Source organism: Papio anubis, chromosome 2 (genome assembly GCF_008728515.1).
Source record: "Papio anubis isolate 15944 chromosome 2, Panubis1.0, whole genome shotgun sequence".
In the NCBI taxonomy this organism is placed as follows: domain Eukaryota; kingdom Metazoa; phylum Chordata; class Mammalia; order Primates; family Cercopithecidae; genus Papio; species Papio anubis.
This window is the reverse complement of record NC_044977.1, coordinates 64,578,938-64,603,142: the sequence shown is the minus strand read 5'-3', so window position 1 is coordinate 64,603,142 and position 24,205 is coordinate 64,578,938. Positions and strand designations below refer to the sequence as shown.

Sequence of the window (24,205 nt, the reverse complement as noted above, 5' to 3'; positions counted from 1 at the left end):
TCTTTATGCTGTTCTATACTCACCATCATAAGCTTGTTGGACTATGAATCTACACATGATTAAAGCTAAGGGTTTACAAAAAAATAATATCCATGCAAACAGAAATAAAATTTGGTTATTTTACATATGTTCTTCTGCCAGTTGAATTTATTTTGACCATAAACTAAGGGCTGTTATTAAAATACTTAGAGTAGTCTTTGGTACAGCAGAAATACTCAACAGTCCCTTAGTCTACAAATAAATAAGGTAGCTAAAAACTAGAAGATCCTTTATTCTACTTAGTAAAATGTAGCATTTATTAAGTCAAAGTTTGTAAACATCATTCTACACATATTCATAATTGTATGTCTTTAAATTTAAACATCTTATTCTGTGGATAGGTTGTTACTTAAATTTTTTTAAGCTGTCATTGAAATATTGTCATCTCAAGTGGCAGAGTACTATTTGCATGATATACTACTGTCTAGTATTATTATATTTTATAATTAAATAATTGTTATTCTAGGTGACCATAATCACTGATGAGCTTTTTTGAAATACCTCCTATTTTTGGGGAGGGAGAAAAAAATGTACATGTATTGGAAGTGAGAAGGGAGAATTCCCAATATAAAATTCTACATGATTCTAAGATGGAAAACAAAGCTACATACTTTTATTAATCTGCATGATTATCTTATATTCATTAAGAATATACATATTTGATGAAAACTGATGATTTTCAATTGTATCATGACTTTTATTATTGCCTGATAATTTGATATTTAATAATCATTAGTGACCCATTAACATGCTAAATTATAATTATTTCTATGTTTAACCAAATGGAATATATTCAATCAATATATGTAAGTATAGATAGAATTACAATGGAATGAAGGATAATTTATTCAATCAGCATGAATATATTGATCAATATCATGATATATTAATTAGCTGAATTATTATGTCAAAAGGTAATACCATACGCTTGTCAACAGTGAAATATAAAACACACAGAGAGATGTAAGATAAGTCAGGAGGGTAGCTGGGTAGGCCTACTCCTAATGAGAATACATGTCCATGAAGGTTTGTTACTCCTGTTGGAAGAATAATCACATAGATTAGTGTAAGAATATGGTGCCCTGAAATATACCCAAATTTACATGGGTAATTCCAATATATAATGCTGAGTACAATCTAATTGGGAAGTCATTATTTGTCTATCAGACTGATAAAGATTTAAAGAGACTTTTAATGTCGTTGTTCATAGAACTGACACTCTAGCATACTGGGGTGGGAATTTAACTGTGTACATTTTTTTTCTAGAATATAATTTTGCAACATTTATCAAATACTATAAAAAAGTTTTTAATTATTGCTTTCTTAATCTCATTTCTAAGGAATTGGCATATTGAAATATTTGGACAAGTACCAAAGAATAAATATATAGGGTTTTTTCTTACAATATTGTTCATAAAAGGAAAGACATTGAAATGGTTGAAAGTAATTAAAATAGTAACCATATGACAGAAGATAATGTAGCTATAAAAATTGTCTTTAGTATCATTATAATAATGGAAAAATCCAGTTGGCCAAATTGTATATTCAGTGTGGTTAGAATATGTGACAAAATTCTAAAAATACTAATAGGAAATATTATCAAATGTAATAATAACGGGCTTGTGTGTTTTGGGATTTTGAGTGAGTTCCTTACACACACACATACATGAACAGAAATTATATATGTTTCTTGTAGTCTCCAGAATATTAATAATCTTATATTACCTTTCTAATGAAAAAATAAACAAATAATTTTAGTTTAAAAAAGCAACAGCTAATTTTAATTTTAATCTTCTCATTTGTCTTTTTATGGACAGTAATATTTCTCAGATTCTTCTGAGACCCTTATTTATATCCTGTTATATTCCATTAAGTACATACTTTTTATCATAAACTGTCTTGGTTTTGTCATTTTTATGTTAATAAAATATGACAGTTGTTAATAAAATATGGCAGTTGTTAATAAGTACTCTAAAAATGTGTTATTATTTTTCAGGATTATTAAGTTTAGTTTTATTTTTTAGATTTACGTGGACTAAGGATGGCAACCCTTTTTATTTCACTGACCATCGGATAATTACATCTAATAATTCAGGAACATTCAGGATCCCAAATGAGGGGCACATATCTCACTTTCAAGGGAAATACCGCTGCTTTGCTTCAAATAAACTGGGAATCGCTATGTCAGAAGAAATAGAATTTATAGTTCCAAGTAAGTGCTATAATGGGAATTTCATTTTACAAATGTTCTAGTGAGGTGTTAAATAGGAGTTATATTTGGGTTCCAATGAAATAAAGCAATTATTAATTAAATCAACTTACATATGTCTTGTGTTTTATTTATAAGGAAAAATTTCCTCCAGGTTTTGACACTTAAAATTGAATGACCTTAGAAAACAACATAATTTGACTCTGTTTCAGTAATCTTACATCTAACATAGAAAAATACAATATCTGCTTTGCCTTATATGATGAGAATTAAACATATTATTAGCTAAACTTGGCTAAATTCAATGCAGTAATAGATAATCCCAAAACCTCTATGTAAACACGAAGTTATTCCTTGATAAAGCAATTTGCTGTGGTCCTGGCAACTCTTCAGGGCAACTGTTTTTCCTGCAGCCTTCTCGCTGATCTCAACTAATGAAGACATCATCATTCTGTGGTTGCCTCTTGTGAAACATGCCATTTTGATCAAAGAGTCTGGGTCAGGAACATGAAAAATTGTATACAGGCTCTTCAATGCTTCTGACAAGAAGTTACACAGGCAAACTCATTCATGTTTTGTTAGGTGGGGCAAAGCAAGTTGCATAGTCCCACCTAACATCAATAATATGATGCTCATTAGGAGAGGAGAACCAACTATTGCTAATGTTAACCATAAATAAAAATTACATAAAACTGCAAGACACTTTGCTATTAGTGGTGTATTTATCAGTAATTGTTCCCTGAAGTAGTGTACTTTATTGGTAGCTTCTTTGCCCTATGTTCATGGGATATCCATGACCACCTTTTATATTTGATCATGCTTTCTCACTGTTCTTAAGATATCCACCATTGGCCGGGCGCGGTGGCTCACGCCTGTAATCCCAGCACTTTGGGAGGCCGAGGCGGGCGGATCACAAGGTCAGGAGATCGAGACCATGGTGAAACTCCGTCTCTACTAAAAATAGAAAAAATTAGCCGGGCGCAGCGGCGGGCGCCTGTAGTCCCAGCTACTCGGGAGGCTGAGGCAGGAGAATGGCGTGAACCCGGGAGGCGGAGCTTGCAGTGAGCCGAGATTGCGCCACTGCACTCCAGCCTGGGCGACAGAGCAAGACTCCGTCTCAAAAAAAAAAAAAAAAAAAAAAAAAAAAGATATCCACCATTACCCAATTTTAGCCAAAGCTTTTATAGGGTAAATTGTTAAGTATAAAACTGTCAGCCAGCTTCTATTAGAAAGTTCTTCTTTTATAGTCCTAGACATGAAAGTATTTCAAAGAAAGTTCTAGGACTTGCAAAATATGAACATTTGATTCTGGGGAGTTCAGAATGCCCACAAACTTCAGAAAAACAAATGATGAAGAATCTTTAACCCAAAAATTCAGGGAGGGCATTGTATTAAAATTATCCTAAAGTCCTTATATAATTCTAGAGGAAGGAATATAGGTCAAATTTAGACTCAGAAATAAGGCGTGCATCGTAAAACTTATAGAGTATTTATCCTAAAATTATAGGAAAAAAGTATTATCACATTATGTGGTTGATGGGGGCGGGGGAAAAAAAATAAAGGAGAGTAAATAATGTGAGAAAGCGGAAAGAAAAAGAGATAGAAATAAATTCAAATATATCACAAATCAAAGATAAAAGTAAATAGAATAAATGCTTTGAGTTAAAAAAAAGCTATAAACTTTTTACAACACATCTATCTAAACCATAAGGATACAGAATTGTTGAAATGAAAAGATGGAAAAGATATCCCAGATAAATGCTTTCCAAATGAAGGTAGGTATGACCATATTATTATCAGTCATAACAGATTTTATTTGTAAAAGCCTTCATGGAAATTAATTTACTAGACATATGTAATATTAAAATGCATGAAGCAAAAATAGAACTACAAACAGAAATAGATAAATTCATAATAATGAGATTTTAACATATCTTCTTCATTATTTGCTAACTCAAGCAGAGAAAAACATCAGTAAGCACATAGAAGATTTAAAAGTACAATCACAAGCTCCATCTAATGAAAGCATATAGGATATTGTAACTAAAACAGCAAAATGAGTTTTTTCATACACACAAGGTAAAAGGTTATATTTGATGATGTATTTGGTCTATGAGGAAAACATCAAAATGCAATTAAGTTAGAAATCAATAATAAATAGAAAACTTAAGAAACTTATATCTTTGAAAACTAATAAATATATTCCTAAGTGAGTCGCAGGTCAAGTACCAAATGGTAAGGAAAATAGAATATATTTTGAAGTGATGACAGTAAAAATGCTACATAAGAAAACACGTTTGATGCAGTGAAAGCATTATTTAGAGGGATCTTTATCATTTTAAACACATATTAGAAAAATAAAAAGTATGAAAATTAATGATCTTAGCTTATTAGGTAACATAATTTTAGGATAAAAATGAATTAGTTAATTTAAGGCAACAGAATAAACTACAGTGAAGGGAGAAAATAGTATAAAAGCAGAAAATAAATTCAATAAAGTGGTATGTAATTTTTGTAGTGAAAGTATCCATATTTATTAAAAAACATTAAAAAGATCTAGATACATACAAAATAAGTAAGCTATTTCTATTTATTCGAAGAACCAATACAGTTAAAATGCTTATTCTTGATGTGTTGATATATAGAAGAATTGAAATCAGAATGCCTATAGTTTGGTTTTTATTTCTCTGTTTGTGGAATGTGACCAGCTGATTCAAAAATATATTTGAGGAGCAAAGGGCAAAATTTGGTAGAAATTCTTAAAGAATAACAAGTCATAAGGACTTCTTCTTTTCAGAAATCAAGATTCAGCATAACACTTTAGAAATTAAGCAATTATGGCTTTGTGCAGGGTTAGACAAATCAGAATAGCATCGTAAACCCAGAAACAAACCCTCACATATGTAAAAACAGTTGAGGGAGTTAGCATGTTAGCATGGATTTCTCTCTCTCTCTCTCTCTCTCTCTCCCCCCCCCGCCCCCGCCCCGCTCTCTTTACTTTGAACTAAACACTGTGGAACAATTGATAATTCACACAGAGAAACATTTATATGGACTTCTACCTCGTATCATATAAAAAATCATTCAGAGTGGATAAAAGCCTGAACAATGAAAGGAAAAAACATTTTAAAAAGTTAGACAATTCAAACAATATATTTATCATCAGGGTCATAAATACAGAGAAAGATTTTTTTTTCTTTCTTCTTTTCTTTCTGGCTTGTTTGTTTTTGACAGGAACTCACTCTCTCCAGGTCAGGCTGGAGTGCGGTGATGCAGTCCTGGCTTCATGGCTTGAACTCCTAGGTTCAAGTGATCCTCCCATCTCAGTCTTCTGAGTAACTAGGACTACAGGAAAGTGCTACCGTGCCTGGCCAATTTTTGTTTTTATATTTTTTTGTAGAGATGGGGTCTCACTATGTTGCCCAGGGTGGTCTTGAACTCCTAGCCTCAAGCAATCTTCCTGTCTCAGTGTCCTAAAGTGCTGAGATTTACAGGCATGAACCACCATGCCCAGCATGGGATGATTTCTTTAGTCATATTAAAGCCTCATGAAGGAAATAATTAAGAATATGTTCTCCTACGTTTTATTTTAGATCCTTCTTTTATCGAAAGACTCTAGGAAGAAAGTAAAAACAAAAATAAGCCACAACTCAAAAAATTATTGACAATGCATATAACTAAACATAGTATGTACTCATAAATAATTTTACAAATCTTTAGAAAAAATAAAAATGACGAAGTGGCAGCATATATAAACTTGAACCTCAGACTGGAAGGCCAATAAAAATGTGAAAATGTGTTCAACATCATTAGTTACCAGAAATAGACCTATTGTAACCCTAGTGATAAAAGCACTTGATTCTACCCAATTAGGAAATATCAGAAAATCTGAGAATAAAAATTTTAGGTTGCAATACACAGCCAACAGAATACTTATCCACTACCGATGACAGTCCAGTTTACTGCTTGATCTTTGGAAAACGTTTTGTAATCCCTTCCTTAGTTGAAGATGCTCTTCCTTATGACCCAATAACTCCATTCCCTCGCTCATGTGCATGTGCCTCTTGTCCATATATACCAGGAAGATTTGTGGTCACATTGTTTGGATTTAAAAATATGCTGGAAAAAAATACAACAGGCCACTCAAAGTAGAATGGATCAATGCATTGTGCTCTATTCATATCAAAAATACTACACAATAGTAAAAAAAACGTCAAGAATATGTCAAGCAATAAAAGTAAATCTTGGAGAAAGTTTGAAATACGTAAACGAGGCTGGCGGATCACCAGGTCAGGAGATCGAAACCATCCTGGCTAACACAGTGAAACCCCGTCTCTACTAAAAAATACAAAAAATTAGCCGGGCGTGGTGGCGGGCACCTGTAGTCCCAGCTAATCGGTAGACTGAGGCAGGAGAATGGCGTGAACCCGGGAGGCGGAGCTTGCAGTGAGCCGAGATGGCGCCACTGCACTCCAGCCTGGGCGACTGAGCGAGACTCCATCTCAAAAAAAAAAAAAAAAAGAAAGAAAGAAAGAAAGAAATACGTAAAACTGACTACAATTTTGACTGATATAATTTTATGGTAAAATTATAATGAAAAATAAGAGAATGGTAAAAACAATATTCCTGACAGTAGTTGCCTGCAATGGAAGTGAAAATCGGAAAATGGAAGTGGGGGTTCAGACCAGCACCAGACAAAAAGGTGATGATGATATTCCTATTTTGTAAAATGGGTAGTCAGTGAATGGATTTCCATTGTATTTCTTTCTTTGTGTTTTTTACATTTATTCTATAAACAATCATTTTACATTCTTAAAATGAGTAAGCGTGAAGCATCCTGATTTGTCTCAAGTGGACATTTCTGAGTTACTGAGATATTTTAGCATCAGAGCAGTGACATATCAACCTGGAAATTGTCCTCAGGAGTTTGGATTTGAATTGACAATAAATAGAAAATGTCCATGAATCCTGGATTAGAAAGTATTGTCATGAAAATTGTGGTTGATAATAGTGAAACTATATATTACATTTATATAGTTAACTGAAATAAGTTAAGACCAGAGAAAGAGACAGATTAAACATCTGTTGTAGGAGGCAAGTCATGAGGGTGATTCCTAACCTAAATTCTAGTGGTTGCTATGGAGACACAAAGGAAAAGGAAGCAGCTAGATCTATTGCAAAGAAAAGAATGGCAGAATTTGGTTTAAGATTCTGCAATTAAAGGATTTCAATTTTTTTCTGTCATTATCTAGGCAGACCAAGTGAAGACATGAACAATATAAGGATAATTCTGACCAGAATATGAGTATTGTATTAAGAGATGGGAGTTGGATCTGAGCTACGTTGTTGGATAATTGCTCTTTTTTTTTTCTTTGCTGCTGCTGCAGAAAAGAGCAAAATAAATTAGGTTTCTTATGCATCATTTCCAGCCTCTCCAGAAATTACTTCATCATCTGACAGCTTTCTGCAACCATCTATATATTGAATAGTAACCCAACCCAATCCTTAGGAGTTTATAAATCAGAGACAATTTAAAGCTTCCTACAATCTTTAATCGATTATTCTCTTAAACTGTAGAGAATTGGTTCTTCTCACATATTGATAGAAACTTTGTGATTCAAATGTTAGAGTTTCTACTTCCCAATCTCCTGTTAACAAACAGAAACCTTTGTATACAACGTTGAGTTTTCTATTTTTAACAACATTGCAGTTAAGTTTGCTAGGGAAAGAGTGAAAGAAAAAACAACAACAACCAAAGAAACAGAATGTACCATTTTTATATACCTAAAAAATTATTTAACTAAATGTGTATCCAAGACATGGCATAGGGATTTTGTCAGTGAATTATTCAACAATCATCCTGAAACTCCCATAATACACCAGCCACTTTCTAGTAATTTGGGATCTAACAGTGAATAAAAACAAAGACGGTCCTCCAGAAATGTACATCCTGTGCATGCCTATGGTGATTGGATCTGGAAAAGAAGGGAGCTACTCTCTTGCCTTCATTATCCAACTATCAATAAGGTTAAAATGATAATAGAAATTATCCTAATTTGACTGTTGAATACTACTCACCCTTCAGTGCACAAATCAGATTTCTCCACTTAGCATTACTGGCCTAATCCAGCCTAGATTATTTTTTTCTTTTTTCTGAGTTTTTAAACAACTTTTTTGTTTGTTTGTTTGTTTGTTTTTGTTTTGAGACAGGATCTTGCTCTGTTGCCCAGGCTAGAGTGCAGTGGTACAAACACGGCTCACTGCAGCCTCATCCTCTTGGACTCGAGCGATCCTCCCACCTAAGCCTCCCCAGTAGCTGGGACTACAGGCATGTACCACCATGCCCAGCTATAAACAACTTTTTTGAAGTATAATTTACATGTCATAAATTTTACTTGTTTTAAGTGTATAATTAATACTTTTTATACATTATTTATTTATTTATCTTACAGATGGGGTCTTGCTATGTTGCCCACACTGGTCTCAAACTCCTGGGCTTAGGTGATCCTCCTGCTTCAGCCTCCTGAATAGCTGGGAATATTGGCACATGTCACTATGCCCGGCCAATGACTTTTTAGCAATTTTTTTTTAGTGAAATATCATTACAGTCTAGTATTAACACATTTCCATCACCACAAAAAGATTTCTTGTGCCCATTTGCAGTCACTCTCTGTTCCCACCTCCAGGCCTGAGGCAACCACCAATCAACTTTCTGCCTCTTTAAATGTCCAGAAATGGACATTTCATATAAGTGGAATCATGTATATGGTCTTTTTCATATGTCTTCTTTCACTTAGCATGTTTTGGAGGTTCATCCCTGTTGCAGCATATATCAGTAGTTTGTTCCTCTATATTGCTGAACAGTATTTCACTACGTGGATATCATTTACTGTTAATCCATCCACCAGTTGATGAACGTTTGAATTATTTCCATTTTTGGCTATTATAAATAGTCATGCTGCAAATTCTCTGGGGTTATTAAAACATTTAGTTGTGTACTGTTTGGGACAGTCTATCAATTGTCATATGTATTAATTAGGATCCTTAAGAATGAGAAAATATACCAGACTATCATATCCTTCCTGTTCTGCATTGCCTCATAGATGTCACAAGAATGCATACTATACTTTATTTGATTGATTTATTGGTTGATAGGCTGAAGAATAAAAGAATGAATAAAAGTAACAATGCAATTTGCACATCCTATTAAAATAGTCTAAGAAATGGCCAAAAAGGATGAAATCTTCTGTATAATAATTTAATGAAAACTAATTAGAAATATTCATGTGCTAGGTTTCTACATGTGTGTTAACATAACTTCCTCAGATTCCTCAGGACAATTTCCTTAAGATAAACCCTGGCTTTTTACTGTCCTGATTTTGGAGTGGGAGTGTAGGAAACCCGGGTGTTGTAGCCTATGCTAAATTCTACTACTATTAAGTGCAAACCAACAAAAACAGATCAATTTGTTCAATTAAGGGTGCAACGTTGAATTCTAAAGCTTTAATTAAGTTTGAGGATTTTACTCCGATTCACCAAAGTATGTGAATGCCTGGAATGAAATGGGCTGAATTGGGTGTCCTTCCTTAGCATGAATTCATTATGAGCTCATGGACTGAAAGCCAGTGTTATTTCTCTGTAGTCCTAAGTGGATTAATGGGGTACTCTGCAGGAAATGGGAATCAATTAAATCTCTTTACTGACGGAAACTGGAGTTAGGGGTGATAAAGTATGTGCACTCAGTAGCATGCATTCGTGACAATGATGGCAGACTGTGAGCAATTTGCCAAGCATCTTTAAGTGAAATGTACAGCACTCGAAAGCTCACCAGGCCAGTCCTATAAACAGAGTGCCAAGTCAAAATAGATAAAGCTTTTTGGTATGGGAAGATTCATCCAATGATGGAAAAAGGGGAAATAATTCAATAAGCAAATCATAGGTTCTACATGAAAAGCACAGCATTTTCTTCCCTCTGTCCTTCCATCTCCTCTGAAAATGTTACTTCAAATAATTACACAAAATCACAGAAGCTGTTAAGATGCAGGCTATAGAGAAAATCAGGAGCAGCCGCAGAAGAAAATTCTCTGTTCCTTTGCCCACCTTGTCTCTATGCATTTGGCTGCACCATGCAAAGTGAAAATATTTGAGGAGTAGCCAACATGTATTGAATAATTATTAAGTGCTTGGTCCTATTTTAGTCGATTCATGTGAAATATTTAAATTTCAACATAAATCAAATGAGTTAGGTGTTATTACATTTCCCATTTATGAATGAGGACACTGAAACATGTTAAGTAGCAGATTCAAAGATCATGTAGGAAGAGATGAAGCCAGGACTCAGGCCCGAGCAGCTAACTTCAGTGTTTATGGATAACGTGATGCCACATGGTGTTGTCTATACTTTGATGACTCAGGTAACACATCCTATAGATGAGCAAAAAGGCATTGTACTTCTTTGTTGAAAATACCTTGATACTAGATTACAGTATCATCTAGAAATAGGAAAATATAAGGAAACCTTCTATTTTATTCCTTGAGTGCCAGAGAAAGATAATCTGTAGTGTTGCATAACATGGTAGCGGTTACGATGCCAGTAATTTTTTGTTTGTTTGTTTTTGTTTGTTTGTTTGTTTTTTTCATCAAAGTGATTAATTAGCATGAATTGTTTTTAGTTAAAGTTCCCTGATGCCATTTCACTACTACTCTTCACTATTAGGCATGTTGGCATGATGGGATTACACAGCTTAGGTTTTATTATATCCCTACCCTTAAGAAGCTTGTACCCTGGTGAGGCGTTTGAGGAGTCTAGAGAGATGAATTCAAAGGATTCTAAGACGCCAAAGGAAAACAAAATGAGATACAGAAAGGTGAAGATATTGGTCTGAATCTTTGTAACCAGTTAGTTTTCTAGTGCCTGGGCTAGAACCTAGTTTATGCTATAGGATATTCTATAGATATAAATTCTGTTTTCAGAAGACTTCTTTATTTCAGGAATGTTATTTTTTTGTATATTACACTGAAATAATTGTGATGATGAGTTTTCAAAACTCATTGACAGCACCTGAAGACTTAGAGCTCCTGCAAATTTTGTATTTGCAGGTTGGTTTTGCCTTGATAGTTCTGGTAATAAGATTCACATGCAGCTAACTTGTCTGTAGGAAAGTTTTTCCATGACAGATTTTAACTGGGAAAGTTTTCAAAAACCTACATGTGAATATATTTGAATGTCACTTATACCCTGGTGTTAGTTGTTGCTAGAAATCTGTCCATGACACTGAATAATAAATGTGAAAGCCTCATTGAGAAGAGTGAAGAGATACATACTGTGATATGCTTGCTTTGCTTTGCTGATGTAAATAAATTAATAGTGGCATTAGATAGAAAGGAAATTGATCTCATCTAGACTTGGTTATAATGGGATTTCCAAACATTCTTGAAGTTCTGCTTAGGTAGACTGTTATTTGCAAGTTGATTCTGATCCCTTTGCAGAGAGGCCATTCAGGATCAAGTCCCGTCTTGTTGAACCAAAGTTAAATGATTTTTGGTTTTGGTGTTGATGAAGTGCCCATGTGAAATATATTGGCAAGATAAAGGAGTGTAGTCACTTCATGTACAGAAAAAATTACTGTTTTTAATTTACTTTTAAAAAGTATTACATTTGTCCAAACTCAACAATGCTAATGTTTATCACGAGATAAACACAGTAAATGCCACTGGTTGGAGTTATTTTTAAATGGAGCCATTTCTTTATTTGAATTGAAGTTAACTTCATGTCTGCTGTTGTGTTATAGTAATTAAATTTCGCATTTATCTGTGAATGTTAAAATTTTCACTTTTTATCATGCCATCAAACTCACTAAATAGTTTCAAAGTCAAAGGATAAGACATAAAAAATCCTGAAAAAATAATGCCATTTATATCTCTTCTAAAACCTTAAATTTATTGATGTGTAAGTATGCATCCCTGTTTTCCAATATTAATTTTGTATTTAGTTGAAAGCTGTTCTGAAGATTTATGGCATGTGTTAACAGTTTTGGTAGAGTTCTAAATTTTCTTTTCTTTTTTATTCTTGGTGCCTTAGAAGCCAGTTGAATTACAAATTTACATTTTCAGAATTAGAATTGTATAATCTAGATTTATTTAATGCAAGGATGCTAATGCTTCACTGGCAGTATTAATCTGTTCGAATTGCGAGATTTTTTTGAATGCTCTCAGGGAGCAGCTCTCCAATTAGGGATTTATACATCTTATTAATTAATTACTTTACAATAGATATTATCCAGTGAACTGTGTATTCATATTAGGCACTGTATAGTTTGCTTGTTATCGAAGTGGATTACATGCACTTTCCATTTTCTAATCCATATTTTATTTCCTCTGCCGCCTCTTGTATCTGAGTATAAATAGATTCACCAACTACCCAGCAGCACCAATAACTTCAATGCCAGTGTTTACTGGGCTTCAGTTATAGCGAATAAAACTAAACAAGTGGTTTGAATTTGGAGATTTGGGTACACAAAACGTTTTGTATATTACTATGCCTTATGTATATAAGGTGTATAAGGTGTACTTTCTGCAAAATGTTTTCCATAACATTTGCTGTCAATCAAAGCCAAGGCTTTACCAAATAGATGGCATGATATTTTATCTACAAGCTCTTAATGTAGTGAATATACTAAACATACATTCCTGCCGTTTGAGGGAAATTTCATGCTACCTATAGCAAAAATGTGATTCAAAGATGGATGCTATTTCAAAAATGTTTCCAGAGACTTTCTAAAAGAAATCTCATGGAATGAGTTGAGCAAGAGGAAATCCACTAAAAGACTATCACATGGCTGAATGTATAAAGAGAACCAAAGTCTGCCTTCCGAAATTGCAAAGGCAGTGTAATAACCACACCGCCCCCTGCAATGTTAAGCCTTGAAAGGTCCTTGAATTTAGACAAAAAGCAATTCACTGTAACCAGCTGGTGCATCAATAAGAGAAATGTCAGCAAATTCCCTCAACCTCTAAAGGCGTGGATGGGGGTTAAGGGGCTATAGGACAAATATATAGGAAGTGCCCAAAGCTTCTCAATAAGAAAATTTACGGTAAATGAGTAAACCTTTAGATTTCCAAGAACAATGAAAATTGGCTGCGAATCGTAATTTAAGAATGAAATAAACAAATAGAATACCTTCTAATGAATTCCATCAAGTCGGGACTGTTATAAACACCTTCCTAAGATCCTTCTCCTCCACAAGAGACTGTAATTCTATAATAGAAATTTCCCCAACAAAAGTTGAAAGACATCAATGTAATACTCAGGAAGAACACATTTTGAACATCCTTATAAAATCAATACTTCCATAAAAATATGAAACTTTGGTGTCAGATTTCAAATTCTGCACAATTCTGACTTATATTCTTATTATAACTGCATTGCTCTTTTAAGAAATTGACTCCAGTGTGGGGAGGAAACAATAGGCTGAAATATTTACAAGTCTTATTTCCTACATCAATTCCATTTCATTTAAATTTTTATTTACTGGGAGTAATTTCAATGCGGATGGCTCTTTTTGCAACTTAAAGTGGTCAAATTTGGCTTTTCATTGTATTCTTACCATTTTCTCCATATGGGCTTAGAAGTTTTTATTTAGTGTGGTTAATGCACTGAATGGAATATTTGCCAATTACATTCAAGGCCTTCCCAATAAAGCGAGAGTTAGAGGTATGTAACTGCTCAAAGTGAAATCAGTGTTTGGAGAAAAAGATTTAACATCTATCAAAGCTAAAGCAAGAAAATCCCGTGACTCTGGGTTTATATCTCTGCCCAGAGAAATATGCACAAGTATGTTATTGCCTTATTGTTATCACATAACAAAAATATTATTATCTGGGGTTTCAAAATGCAGAAGTATTTTTAAAGTTATGTAAAGATGCACACCAGTTTCTTAATAGTATTTATCTCTGCAGGGGAGACGTAAGAACCAGGATCTGTAGCATATAATTTATTAAAATTGCCCAATTTTGAAAAAAAAAAGAATGAATTAAGATATTTGTTGTTATAGTCAAAGTTAATTTTAAAATAACACATTGAAATGATTTTTTACACCAGGTGTTCCAAAATTCCCCAAAGAAAAAATTGACCCTCTTGAAGTGGAGGAGGGAGATCCAATTGTCCTCCCATGCAATCCTCCCAAAGGCCTCCCACCTTTACATATTTATTGGATGAATATTGGTAAGTAATGCTCTGTTCCATCAAAAAAGGGGGATATTTTAATTCTATCCATCGTATCAATAACATAATGAATCCAAAGACTAAATAAAAATAAAGATCTCTTATTTTTTTTTCATATTTGAAGAGGAGATGCTACTAATATTATAAGGTTTGTCTATGAAGACAATACTTTCTATATTTCAAACAGTGCACTTACCTTTGGAATATAGATCATGTGAAAGCTGAGGATGGCATGGGTTTGTGTTGCTAGCTTCATCTTTCTATTTTAGTAATGCTCTACCTGCTAATTGCAGTCACCTACTGATAAATTAGTATTAACTTTTTTGCTTAATTTTCTAAAAGATTTGCTGACTCCGATCTGAAATTCTAGCTTTGTAAAGTCCACTTCTAGTATATGCCTTAGCAATGCTCTCTACATGTTTTCTCACTGTGAACCATAGAGAAAAATGCTATTTGTACAGCACTGAGAAGAAAGCAAATGAAGCTACTCTTAGGTACTCTTAGGTACAGCCAATTGTTCCAGACGTCAGTTCCCCTAGAACCTTCCAGGCTGCAACCAGAACAGGTAGATTAATATCACAGATAAAACTTTTGGAGAGCTTTTTGTTTTTTATTTTTAAGTCATGTTTTAAATAAACGTGATTCTCAGAAAATAATTAGGGCATTGTCCGCACTGACCAGTTTTCAGTTAAGCCAATTCAGATTCATAGAGCAGAGGTAGAGACCGAGATGGTAAACAGTTTACCACTGTTTGTCTACCAGCGGCCTTCTTTGGTTAATGGTAAAAAGCATGCTCCCAAGGGTTTTCCTGCTGTTTTTGTTTTGTTTTGTTTTCCTTTTTGCTCATTGTTCCTGTAGTAAGACCAGACTTGACAGGAATTAAAGAGCAAACAGGAAAAATCAAATGAAATAATAATATAAAAGAAAATGAAAAAGGAAGATGAAGCACAATAAGGGACAATTGCCCTTTTCAATGGCAAGATATCTCTTTTCAGAATTAGAACACATCGAACAAGATGAAAGAGTATACATGAGCCAAAAGGGAGATCTATACTTCGCAAACGTGGAAGAAAAAGACAGTCGCAATGATTACTGTTGCTTTGCTGCATTTCCAAGATTAAGGACTATTGTACAGAAAATGCCAATGAAACTAACAGTTAACAGTTGTAAGTCCAAATAATTTATTGTTTCATCATGTATGCTGAATGCAAATGTGTCTGTAATTTCCTTCTGGCTGAAGCCGTTTAAATCTGGGTTGATATTTCCCGCCATTGTTCAGTTCAACTCTAGAGACTTCATCCAGATGAAATAGACATCTGCAGCTGCAGATTCACAGTAGCTCTGTCTCTCACAGCCAGAAAATCAAATCTCAATTCACAGGACAAATGTATTTCATCTGACGTCTGCAGGATCTTGTCATTTTCAGTGGGTGAAATATACAATGAAATTCCACGGTTTTCTAAGCAAATCTTGGGCATTGATTCACTGTGATCTTGGATAAACTGGCATTGGGGAGAAAACAACAGAGGCAAAAAAAAAAAGGAAATTTTTATCACCAAATTGGCAAACTTACTTGAATTGCTCCTTTCCCTACTTGATTCTGCAGATGCCAGCCTGGGTTCCCAAATGGGAAAAGTAATTAGAGGGAGGAAGAACCGTAAGATTCAAAGGGAAGAAATAATCCACAACAGTTTACTGACTGAATAATTGGCCCTGGTATAGTCGAAAGTTGGCATTACCATTTCATTGTTTAATTTGGTCCGTGATTTTTTTCATTTTTATGTGTAGATACGCCATGCCAGGGCTTCACTATAACGTTCTTCTAGTAGCCTCAGTTCTCTTTATTGGAGTTATGACTTGAATCTTCTCCATTTGGGTTCATCTGTGGTAATTCAAGATTAAACTCACTATAATTATTTTCTATGTAAAACTATATTCCCAAAGGCAATGTTCTAGTGAAGCATGGTTCTACACCATTTTGTAATTTTTCTAAGACAAAAATATGACTTTTCATTCTTTATTGATACCAGCATCCACCATTATGTTTGTGTTTTTTCCTTCCATTTTTTTATTTCAGTAAAGCATGCTAATGACTCAAGTTCATCCACAGAAATTGGTTCCAAGGGTAAGTTGAACCCATGTGGAGTGTTGACTTTTGTTTATAGCTCATTGTCATTTCAGATTTTGAATTTTTTCTTTAATATCCTCTTAAGTTTATTACAATACTGTTATTAAGAAAAACATCTTAACTTAGAGGGTTCTATTGTCCCCCATTCCGTCTTAAATATATGCAAAGGGAGTGATTTTTATAAATATATAACTATATAAATATAATGAAATATACATAATGCATTGAATAGATAGAGATATTTAATGGAGTAATTATTTTGGGTCTCCTAAAATGTCTCTTATATAAGGTTGATACTTTTGCTGAAAGAAAAGAAAAGAAATGGTTAAGTGTCAAAGGAAGTAGAGAAAACACCGAGTTTAAGAAAGTTAAGTGGATTTTTTCCTTGTAAGCCTTCTTGAAATATTTGGCATGCAACTGTACATTGTGACTTTCTGAGAAAAAAACAGTTTGTAGCATTTTTCAAGCTCATGTGTCTATGTGATCTTTTTATTTAATTCTTTCCCCCATAGAATGTCTACCAGAACTTGTCTTCTATGGAAAATGCCTGAATAAATCTGAGTTGTATAGCAGGCGAGTTCTCTATAATGAGGAGAGTCATTTACATAATTGCAGCAAATATTCTCTATAAAATGTGGACCAGTGATAACTTAGATATCTTATATCCTTGTAACTTCAGTGGAGCAGGATGTAAGCTCCTTTTGAAGAACCGTTAGTTTTTAGGTGGACTGATTCATCCCCAACATCATTTCCTTTGAGATTAATAGCTCAAACATATATAGTGCTATATTTTCACAGTACTCAATGAAAAATCATTGCATATAGTACATATTCAACAATTATTTTCCAAAAAATACAAAGTATAGAAGACTGTCTACTGCTTAAGTCCCTTTGAAGATGGAAGTATCCTAATTTGCCATTGTATTTGAAAATATTCTTAAGAAAATAAGAAATGGGACATTTCAATATGCAGCTAGTGAGGATGCTTGCTAATCATTTCCTAAAACTGTTGTTTTCTTTAAGGAACTGAGACCACAGGTAAAATTGCTGAAAGAGCTTGATAAATTCATAGATGCCTAGTGTCTACCACAGCCTTCCTCAGTGAGAATTTCTGGGTGCAGGAGTGAGGAAGCTGTTTTTAGCAGAAACCTGATGAAATTCTTAGGCAATTTAAATTAAATAAAAACATAAACATAAAGTCATTGCACATGACATGATTAAAGTATAGAATATAAAATCATAGATTTTCTATTAAGGACTTCTGTTTGACCTTCTGAGTTAGAAGATATGGTATAAATAATAACATTTATAAAATTTGGCAGTGCTACACTCAGTAAAAACACATGAGGGAAAACCCATGCTTCATGGTAAGAGAGAAGAGGAGTCTATTTAAATGGAAATACGTTAAATGGAAGTCTATTTAAATGTGCATAGAACACACACACACACTCATGTGTGTCGGATTTTTTGTTTTAAGAAAGATGTGGTGTCACAGAATTTTATGTATATTAATTTGAAAAAATTCTGACTTTTCTATTTTGTAGCAAATTCAATCAAGCAAAGAAAACCCAAACTACTATTGCCTCCCACTGAGAGTGGCAGTGAGTCTTCAATTACCATCCTCAAAGGGGAAACCTTGCTGCTTGAGTGTTTTGCTGAAGGCTTGTGAGTAACCCGACTCTCACTCATGACTGTCCATCCAGTTCTGTAAAGAATAAGACATCAAGCACATTAAGACTGTGTTTGCCTAGATATTTTAAAATTATTTATTTGAAAAGAAATAAATTCTGCCAGGGACTGCAAATATTCTGCTCAGGACTGTTATTCCAGGTACTCAAGAGGCTGAAGCAGGAAGATGAGGTTGCAGTGAGCTATGATCATGCCATTGCACTAAAACCTGGATGACAGAGCAAGACCTCATCTAAAATAAAATAAAATTAAAATTAATAAAATAAAGTAATTAATAAAAATAAATCCTGTTGTTACATCTCTGGAGGCAGTAATTTGTACTTCACTCTACAGACTTCAGGCAGTAACTGAGGTTCATAAAATTAGATCTCTCTGTCAATTTATGATATTGTGGATGGCGGGGATGATGACAGCATTCTCCTTAGTTAAGTTTAAGAAGCATGAGGTTGTTGATAGTCAGTCCCTCACTTCTGGTGCTGAGTTTGCTCTCTGCGCTATACTATCTTGCCCCACTCCTGTTTGCTGTGTTACTTACTAAATCTGCCCCTTTTCAGGTTTCAAGGAGCCCTATTTATCTATTTTTACCCTCCTGCCCTTTGCACACGTGGAGGTCCAGACCATGTAATTTAAGAGAGTTTTACATCACTATCTAATTAAGTGAACTTTCTTTACACCTGAAAAAGCAATCCGGTTTTTTTTTTTTTTTTTGTTTTTTTTTTTTTGAGACAGAGTCTTACTCTGTCGCCCAGGCTGGGGTGCAGTGGCACAATCTCAGCTCATTGCAACCTCTGCCTCCTAGGTTCAAGTGATTCTCCTGCCTCAGCCTCCAGAGTAGCTGAAACTACAGGTGCGTGCCACCACGCCCAGCCAATATTTTGTATTTTTAGTAGAGATGGGGTTTCAACGTGTTAGACAGTATGGTCTCGATCTCCGGACCTTGTGATCCACCTGACTTGGCCTCCCAAAGTCCTGGGATTACAGGCATAAGCCACTATGCCCGGCCCACAATGTACTTTTTTAAATCCTCCAAGAAAACCCTAAAGGAACTCACTTGGTCACCTCTTAAAATTGTTCCATTTATTAACTACTATTAAGTACATGTAAACAGGGACCATCTTATTTAATATTTAATCATTCAGGGTCTCTCCTACTTTTACCACTATCCTTCCAAACTTATGGTCCTTCTCTACCATTGAGAATACCTTAGAAAAATGCATTCCATCTTCCTAGCACCTGAGTTTACTCATTTGAAATATAATCTGTTCATAAGCTGAGGGCTTGGGGACTGTAGTTAGTGGACTAGGATTTGAAATTCAAAAAATCATATTCATTCATCATTTAGAGTACATTCTGAACAACTGGGTTAGAAATGGAGCAGATTTTAATGGTTTTACAACCCCTAAGCTTTGTAAATTTCTCTTTCCATCCACCAAAAATATCAAAGTTGCTTGTCGGTCGTAAACTCCCCATGTGTCTTTACATAAATTAGTTAGAGGTACTATGACACAGACTCCGTCTGGAATGTTTGGTATGTGTATTATTTTAGAAGAGGAAAGTCTCACGTTGAGTTTGAATCATGATGGCACCAACCTGCTCTACTGGTTGTATTTGTATGTGTTTACAGTGGTAGAAATTAAATTCTTGCAGAGTTCATTACTACATTGAGTTGGGCAGGGTGACCCTTTCAGTAATTCTTTTTTCTCATTTCCCACAAATGCCATCATTGACCTCTTGGATTGACTAGCAACTGCACAGAATGTCTTCAAAGTAATGAAATACTCTCATGTGCGTTTTAGAAAATGAAGAGTCATGAAGGAATATATAAAAATAGAGTGGATGAAAATATATGTTGTTGTGAGGACATGAAAATTCTTGATGCGCTGTCTTAAGGATTTTCACCTGAAGTAGTCTCTTCTTACTCATACTGGTTTTGTATTGGGTAATCCTATCTGATCTGGGTCCTCCCTCAGAAGATGATACATTTTTTAAAAGTTTTTTTGGGTCATTTAAAAAACTTTTTCTAAGGAGTTTTCAAGCCGTTAACCTCCTATAGTAACAAAAATAATTATATTTAAGATATTGTACTATTATTTTGTGTAAAACACTATATTTGAGTCTTTGAAAACTAGTCTAATTGTCTAATACATTTTACTTGAAAGAATAAAGTAATATGATTATCTATAAGTGTCAGGTGAACATGATATATAATTTATCTCAAGATAGGTCTGTATCTTGACAAAAATTTCCAGCTATATTCTTGAAAATATTTTTTATTTCCTTTTGTTTGAAATTTAAGGGACATTTACTAACAGTATCTGAACAAATGTGTTTTGAGGGAAAACTTATAAAATTGCCATAGGTGGACTCATGTGCACTGCTCAAATAGATTTTTTTTCTGTTTTGTAAATTAAAGTAGGTATAATTCTTTCACAAGATACTTCTTTATAAATGGAGAAATATACAAATAAAAGTTGGCCAGACAAGGGCCTGAAAAAAAAATTTAGATTATGAGGTAGTGTATTTTGTGTGCAAAAAGGTATTAAGCAATATATTTTCCCTCAAAACACATCACTCAAATGCTGTTAGTAAATGTTCTTTAAATTTTTTTAAAAAGGCAGGGGGTATAAAAAATTGGCAAGAACAGAGATGGAAATTTTTGCCATGGTATAGACCTATCCTGAGATTAGATTATATCTCATTTTCACATAATACTTTAGATAATTATTTTACTTTATTCTTTCAAGTAAATGGTATTAGAAAATTAGACTAGTTTTCAAAGACCCCAAGACTGGGGAGTCCGGGAGATCTTGCTGAAAGTGAGTTACTTGCTCTATTAAAGGATGGACTCATGAAAAATTTCCTGTTTTAGGGGAACTGAGTTCCAGAGCAGCCTATAACTTGGCAAATTGTCATTTTGACAGATGGAGTGAAAAGCCAGCAGTTAGGAGACTTGGGTTATGCATCCTGTTAAGTGGTGTGCTCAGAAAGCCAGCAACCAATATACTCTCACAGCTGTCTGCCCAGGCATCATTACCGTGTCCTACACAAGTGTGCCATGTGTTCTTAGCTTGGTAAAATATAACATTATTGTTCCAGGCTGCACAGCACATTAGTATTTGAGCCTTGAAGGAAGAGAGAAAAGAGTAGATATATGTAGATTAAAGAGTCTTCATCTTTACCTCCATTTTTTTTTTTGCATAAATAACTGAATTATTTTAACCACAACCTATCAATACAAATAATTTGAGAATATTGACACACACAATTTCGAAGAATTGCTCTATTATTACATAGTAACTAATGGGCAATTTGACAGGAAGCATATATTCTAAGACTATAGAGTTAGGAAGGGCATAGATTGAAAAGCACAAAATAATAAAACACACTGATTAAAAAAGAACAAGTTTAGAGTAGACAAATATAAGTTGTGGTATATCATTTATTGCTCCAGTGACCTTAAGAAATTAATTTATTGGAGCTTCAGACTCCTTACTGTTAAATGATTACAATAATGCCCATCTTTAGAATGTACCGAATAACCTACAGCTATTAATAATAGGAAGAAATGTGGAGAGGAAAAGTGTAGTATCAATAAAATTAGCAAAGTTGTTTCTTCTACTCACTTACAGAGCCTGACTGGGGAAGAGAAAAGGACAATCATCCTTCAGTTAGAATCAACCCTTTTTGCTTTCCACATAATTCTTAAATCAAATGAGTCACAAAGGGTATGACCTCTGCACTTGTCTGGTTTTCATGAGAAGGGATTTTTCTTAATGTAGCTGCCTTGACTCCCCAGTCCTATTTTCCTCCTTACTAACGTGGGGAAAGTTATCACGCTGGTGTTTAACAAGTTATCACGCTGGTTTTGTTTTGTCTTTACTTTCCTGTTTGTTTTGATTGGGTGAGCTAATCTTTTGAAACTACTAAGCAAGGGAAGATGTGGTTCATTCCTCCTTTCCTCTACTCCCCACAAGGGCGAGAACGTGATCCAGGAGGGAGCATCTGTGCTACAGACTCCAGCTTGCCCTAGAATAGGCTATTCGTGGGTCTAATCAACACATTTATCTTTCACACAGGAGCCACATTCTCCAGTATCAGCATCATAGGATTAAAGGGGAAACTTCTCTCTGCTGACTGTTAGGTCCTACTTTATTGTGTTTTACACAAACAGGGAATAGGGCTGTTATCACTGGCTGCCTCAAACCACCCACAGGGAGATTTTCACACTTGGAAAATATCTTGGTAATATTATTTCAATGAGCTCCAATTATTTATCCTTCATCCAGCCACACCTAGTCAGCACTTACATGTAGTTAGCCCCCGTAATAGAGGAGAGAGAAGGTTTCCAAGGAGATAGAGCATTAGAGGAACTTTCAGTAAAAGAGACTCGCTTCAACACCAGTGTTCACTATTGCTGGTGGTGGGTGTGTCTGTCCACTGGTAAGGATGATGTGATTCAGTGGAATATGAGCACATATGTAAAAGCAACTTGATAAAGGATGGGTCCTGAGGTTTTCTTTGTATTTTACTTTCCACTTTTAAAAAAAAGTTTGTTTATTTAATTATTTTTTACAGGCCAACTCCACAGGTTGATTGGAACAAAATTGGTGGTGACTTACCAAAGGGGAGAGAAACAAAAGAAAATTATGGCAAGACTTTGAAAATAGAGAATGTCTCCTACCAGGACAAAGGAAATTATCGCTGCACAGCCAGCAATTTCTTGGGAACAGCCACTCATGATTTTCACGTTATAGTAGAAGGTACCTTTCCCATGTTTGTCTATTTTCCTGCTTTTCAAAAAAGTAACTTTATACATGTAGTAGGCCTTGCTTCTAAATCATACATGTTAAAACAGGTCAACAGTTTCAACTTTTAATTGTAGTATGGGCACTGAATTCTATTACACTTTAATTAAGCATGTTTGTCACTTATGCCCCAAAACAACATAGAAGGGACAAATGACAAGAAAAGATCTCATGTTCGTGGCTAAACACAGACAGTTTACATGATTTATTCAAATAGTCATTAAAGCTAGTCTCCTAAATTATTTTTATTGTAATACACATATACACTTCATATTATTAAATCATAAAAGCAGCCGTAAGGATTATGATGAAATAAAGTATTAAAATGGGCCTGGAAGAAAGCTTGGATTTTGCTTCCTAATCCTGCAGTTAACTTGCTGTGCCCTTCACCATTTATTTCACTCTCTGTACCTGAGGCTCTTCAAATAAATGAAAGAAGCAGGCAAATTGTTGTGTTAGCTCTTTCCTGGATATAACATTTTTGTAATCCATATCTTGGGTTCAGGTGATAAATTCAATATGTTTCTTACAGGCAAAAAAGAATAGACTATGCTATAATATAAATTCTCTCAAAAAGTGCAAAAACATTATATTCAAGTCATCGTCTCTCTATAAATTCAGAGATTTTGATCAATCAAGGTTTTATTGGCATTAGTTACATTTATAGGAATAAGTAGGCAAAAATGATATCATTTAAATGTGGAATGTAGTTATTAGGGCTGTGCCTGTTTGACTGATGTGAAGGTTGTCTAGTCCCCTGAATGTGATTGACACAGACTATTTTCTGTGGATCCAATCACACCGAGGCTTTCTATCTACAATTTAGTTGACTGTATTGATCAAATTAATGGAATGATTACTGCATTTGTACTTATTTAGTGCAGTGTAAGCTTAACTATTGCAAGGAATTATTCTTTTTAGACTACAATTTAGTGAACTAGTGCTCTAAGGCACCCATTAATATTCCAATAAAGTTCACCTCTTAAAGCTTTAGTTTACACAAGGAACACCTAAGTAATGGCCTGTTGTTTAAACTAATGGGGGGAAAAAAAGGGACTCAGACACAAATTCCCCTCCCAAGTAGATGTTAAGATAGTTGATTTAGTCATACC

The 24,205-nt window shown here is 34.4% G+C and overlaps 1 protein-coding gene across 7 annotated transcripts in view; it reads left to right on the top strand.

Moving 5' to 3' along the window:
• The window catches only part of CHL1 (cell adhesion molecule L1 like), a 209,905-nt gene that overhangs the window by 127,413 nt on the left and 58,287 nt on the right, over positions 1-24,205 (top strand). For 5 of the 7 annotated variants that reach the window (XM_003894178.5, XM_009200328.4, XM_009200330.4 and 2 more), the window contains exons 5-10: positions 2,064-2,251; positions 14,349-14,471; positions 15,467-15,637; positions 16,549-16,596; positions 18,144-18,264; positions 22,864-23,048. In XM_003894178.5, the coding sequence (XP_003894227.2) occupies positions 2,064-2,251; positions 14,349-14,471; positions 15,467-15,637; positions 16,549-16,596; positions 18,144-18,264; positions 22,864-23,048 (836 nt within the window). The remainder of the gene's footprint in view (positions 1-2,063; positions 2,252-14,348; positions 14,472-15,466; positions 15,638-16,548; positions 16,597-18,143; positions 18,265-22,863; positions 23,049-24,205) is intronic. The other 2 variants (XM_003894176.5, XM_009200331.4) reach the window with 1 other exon arrangement.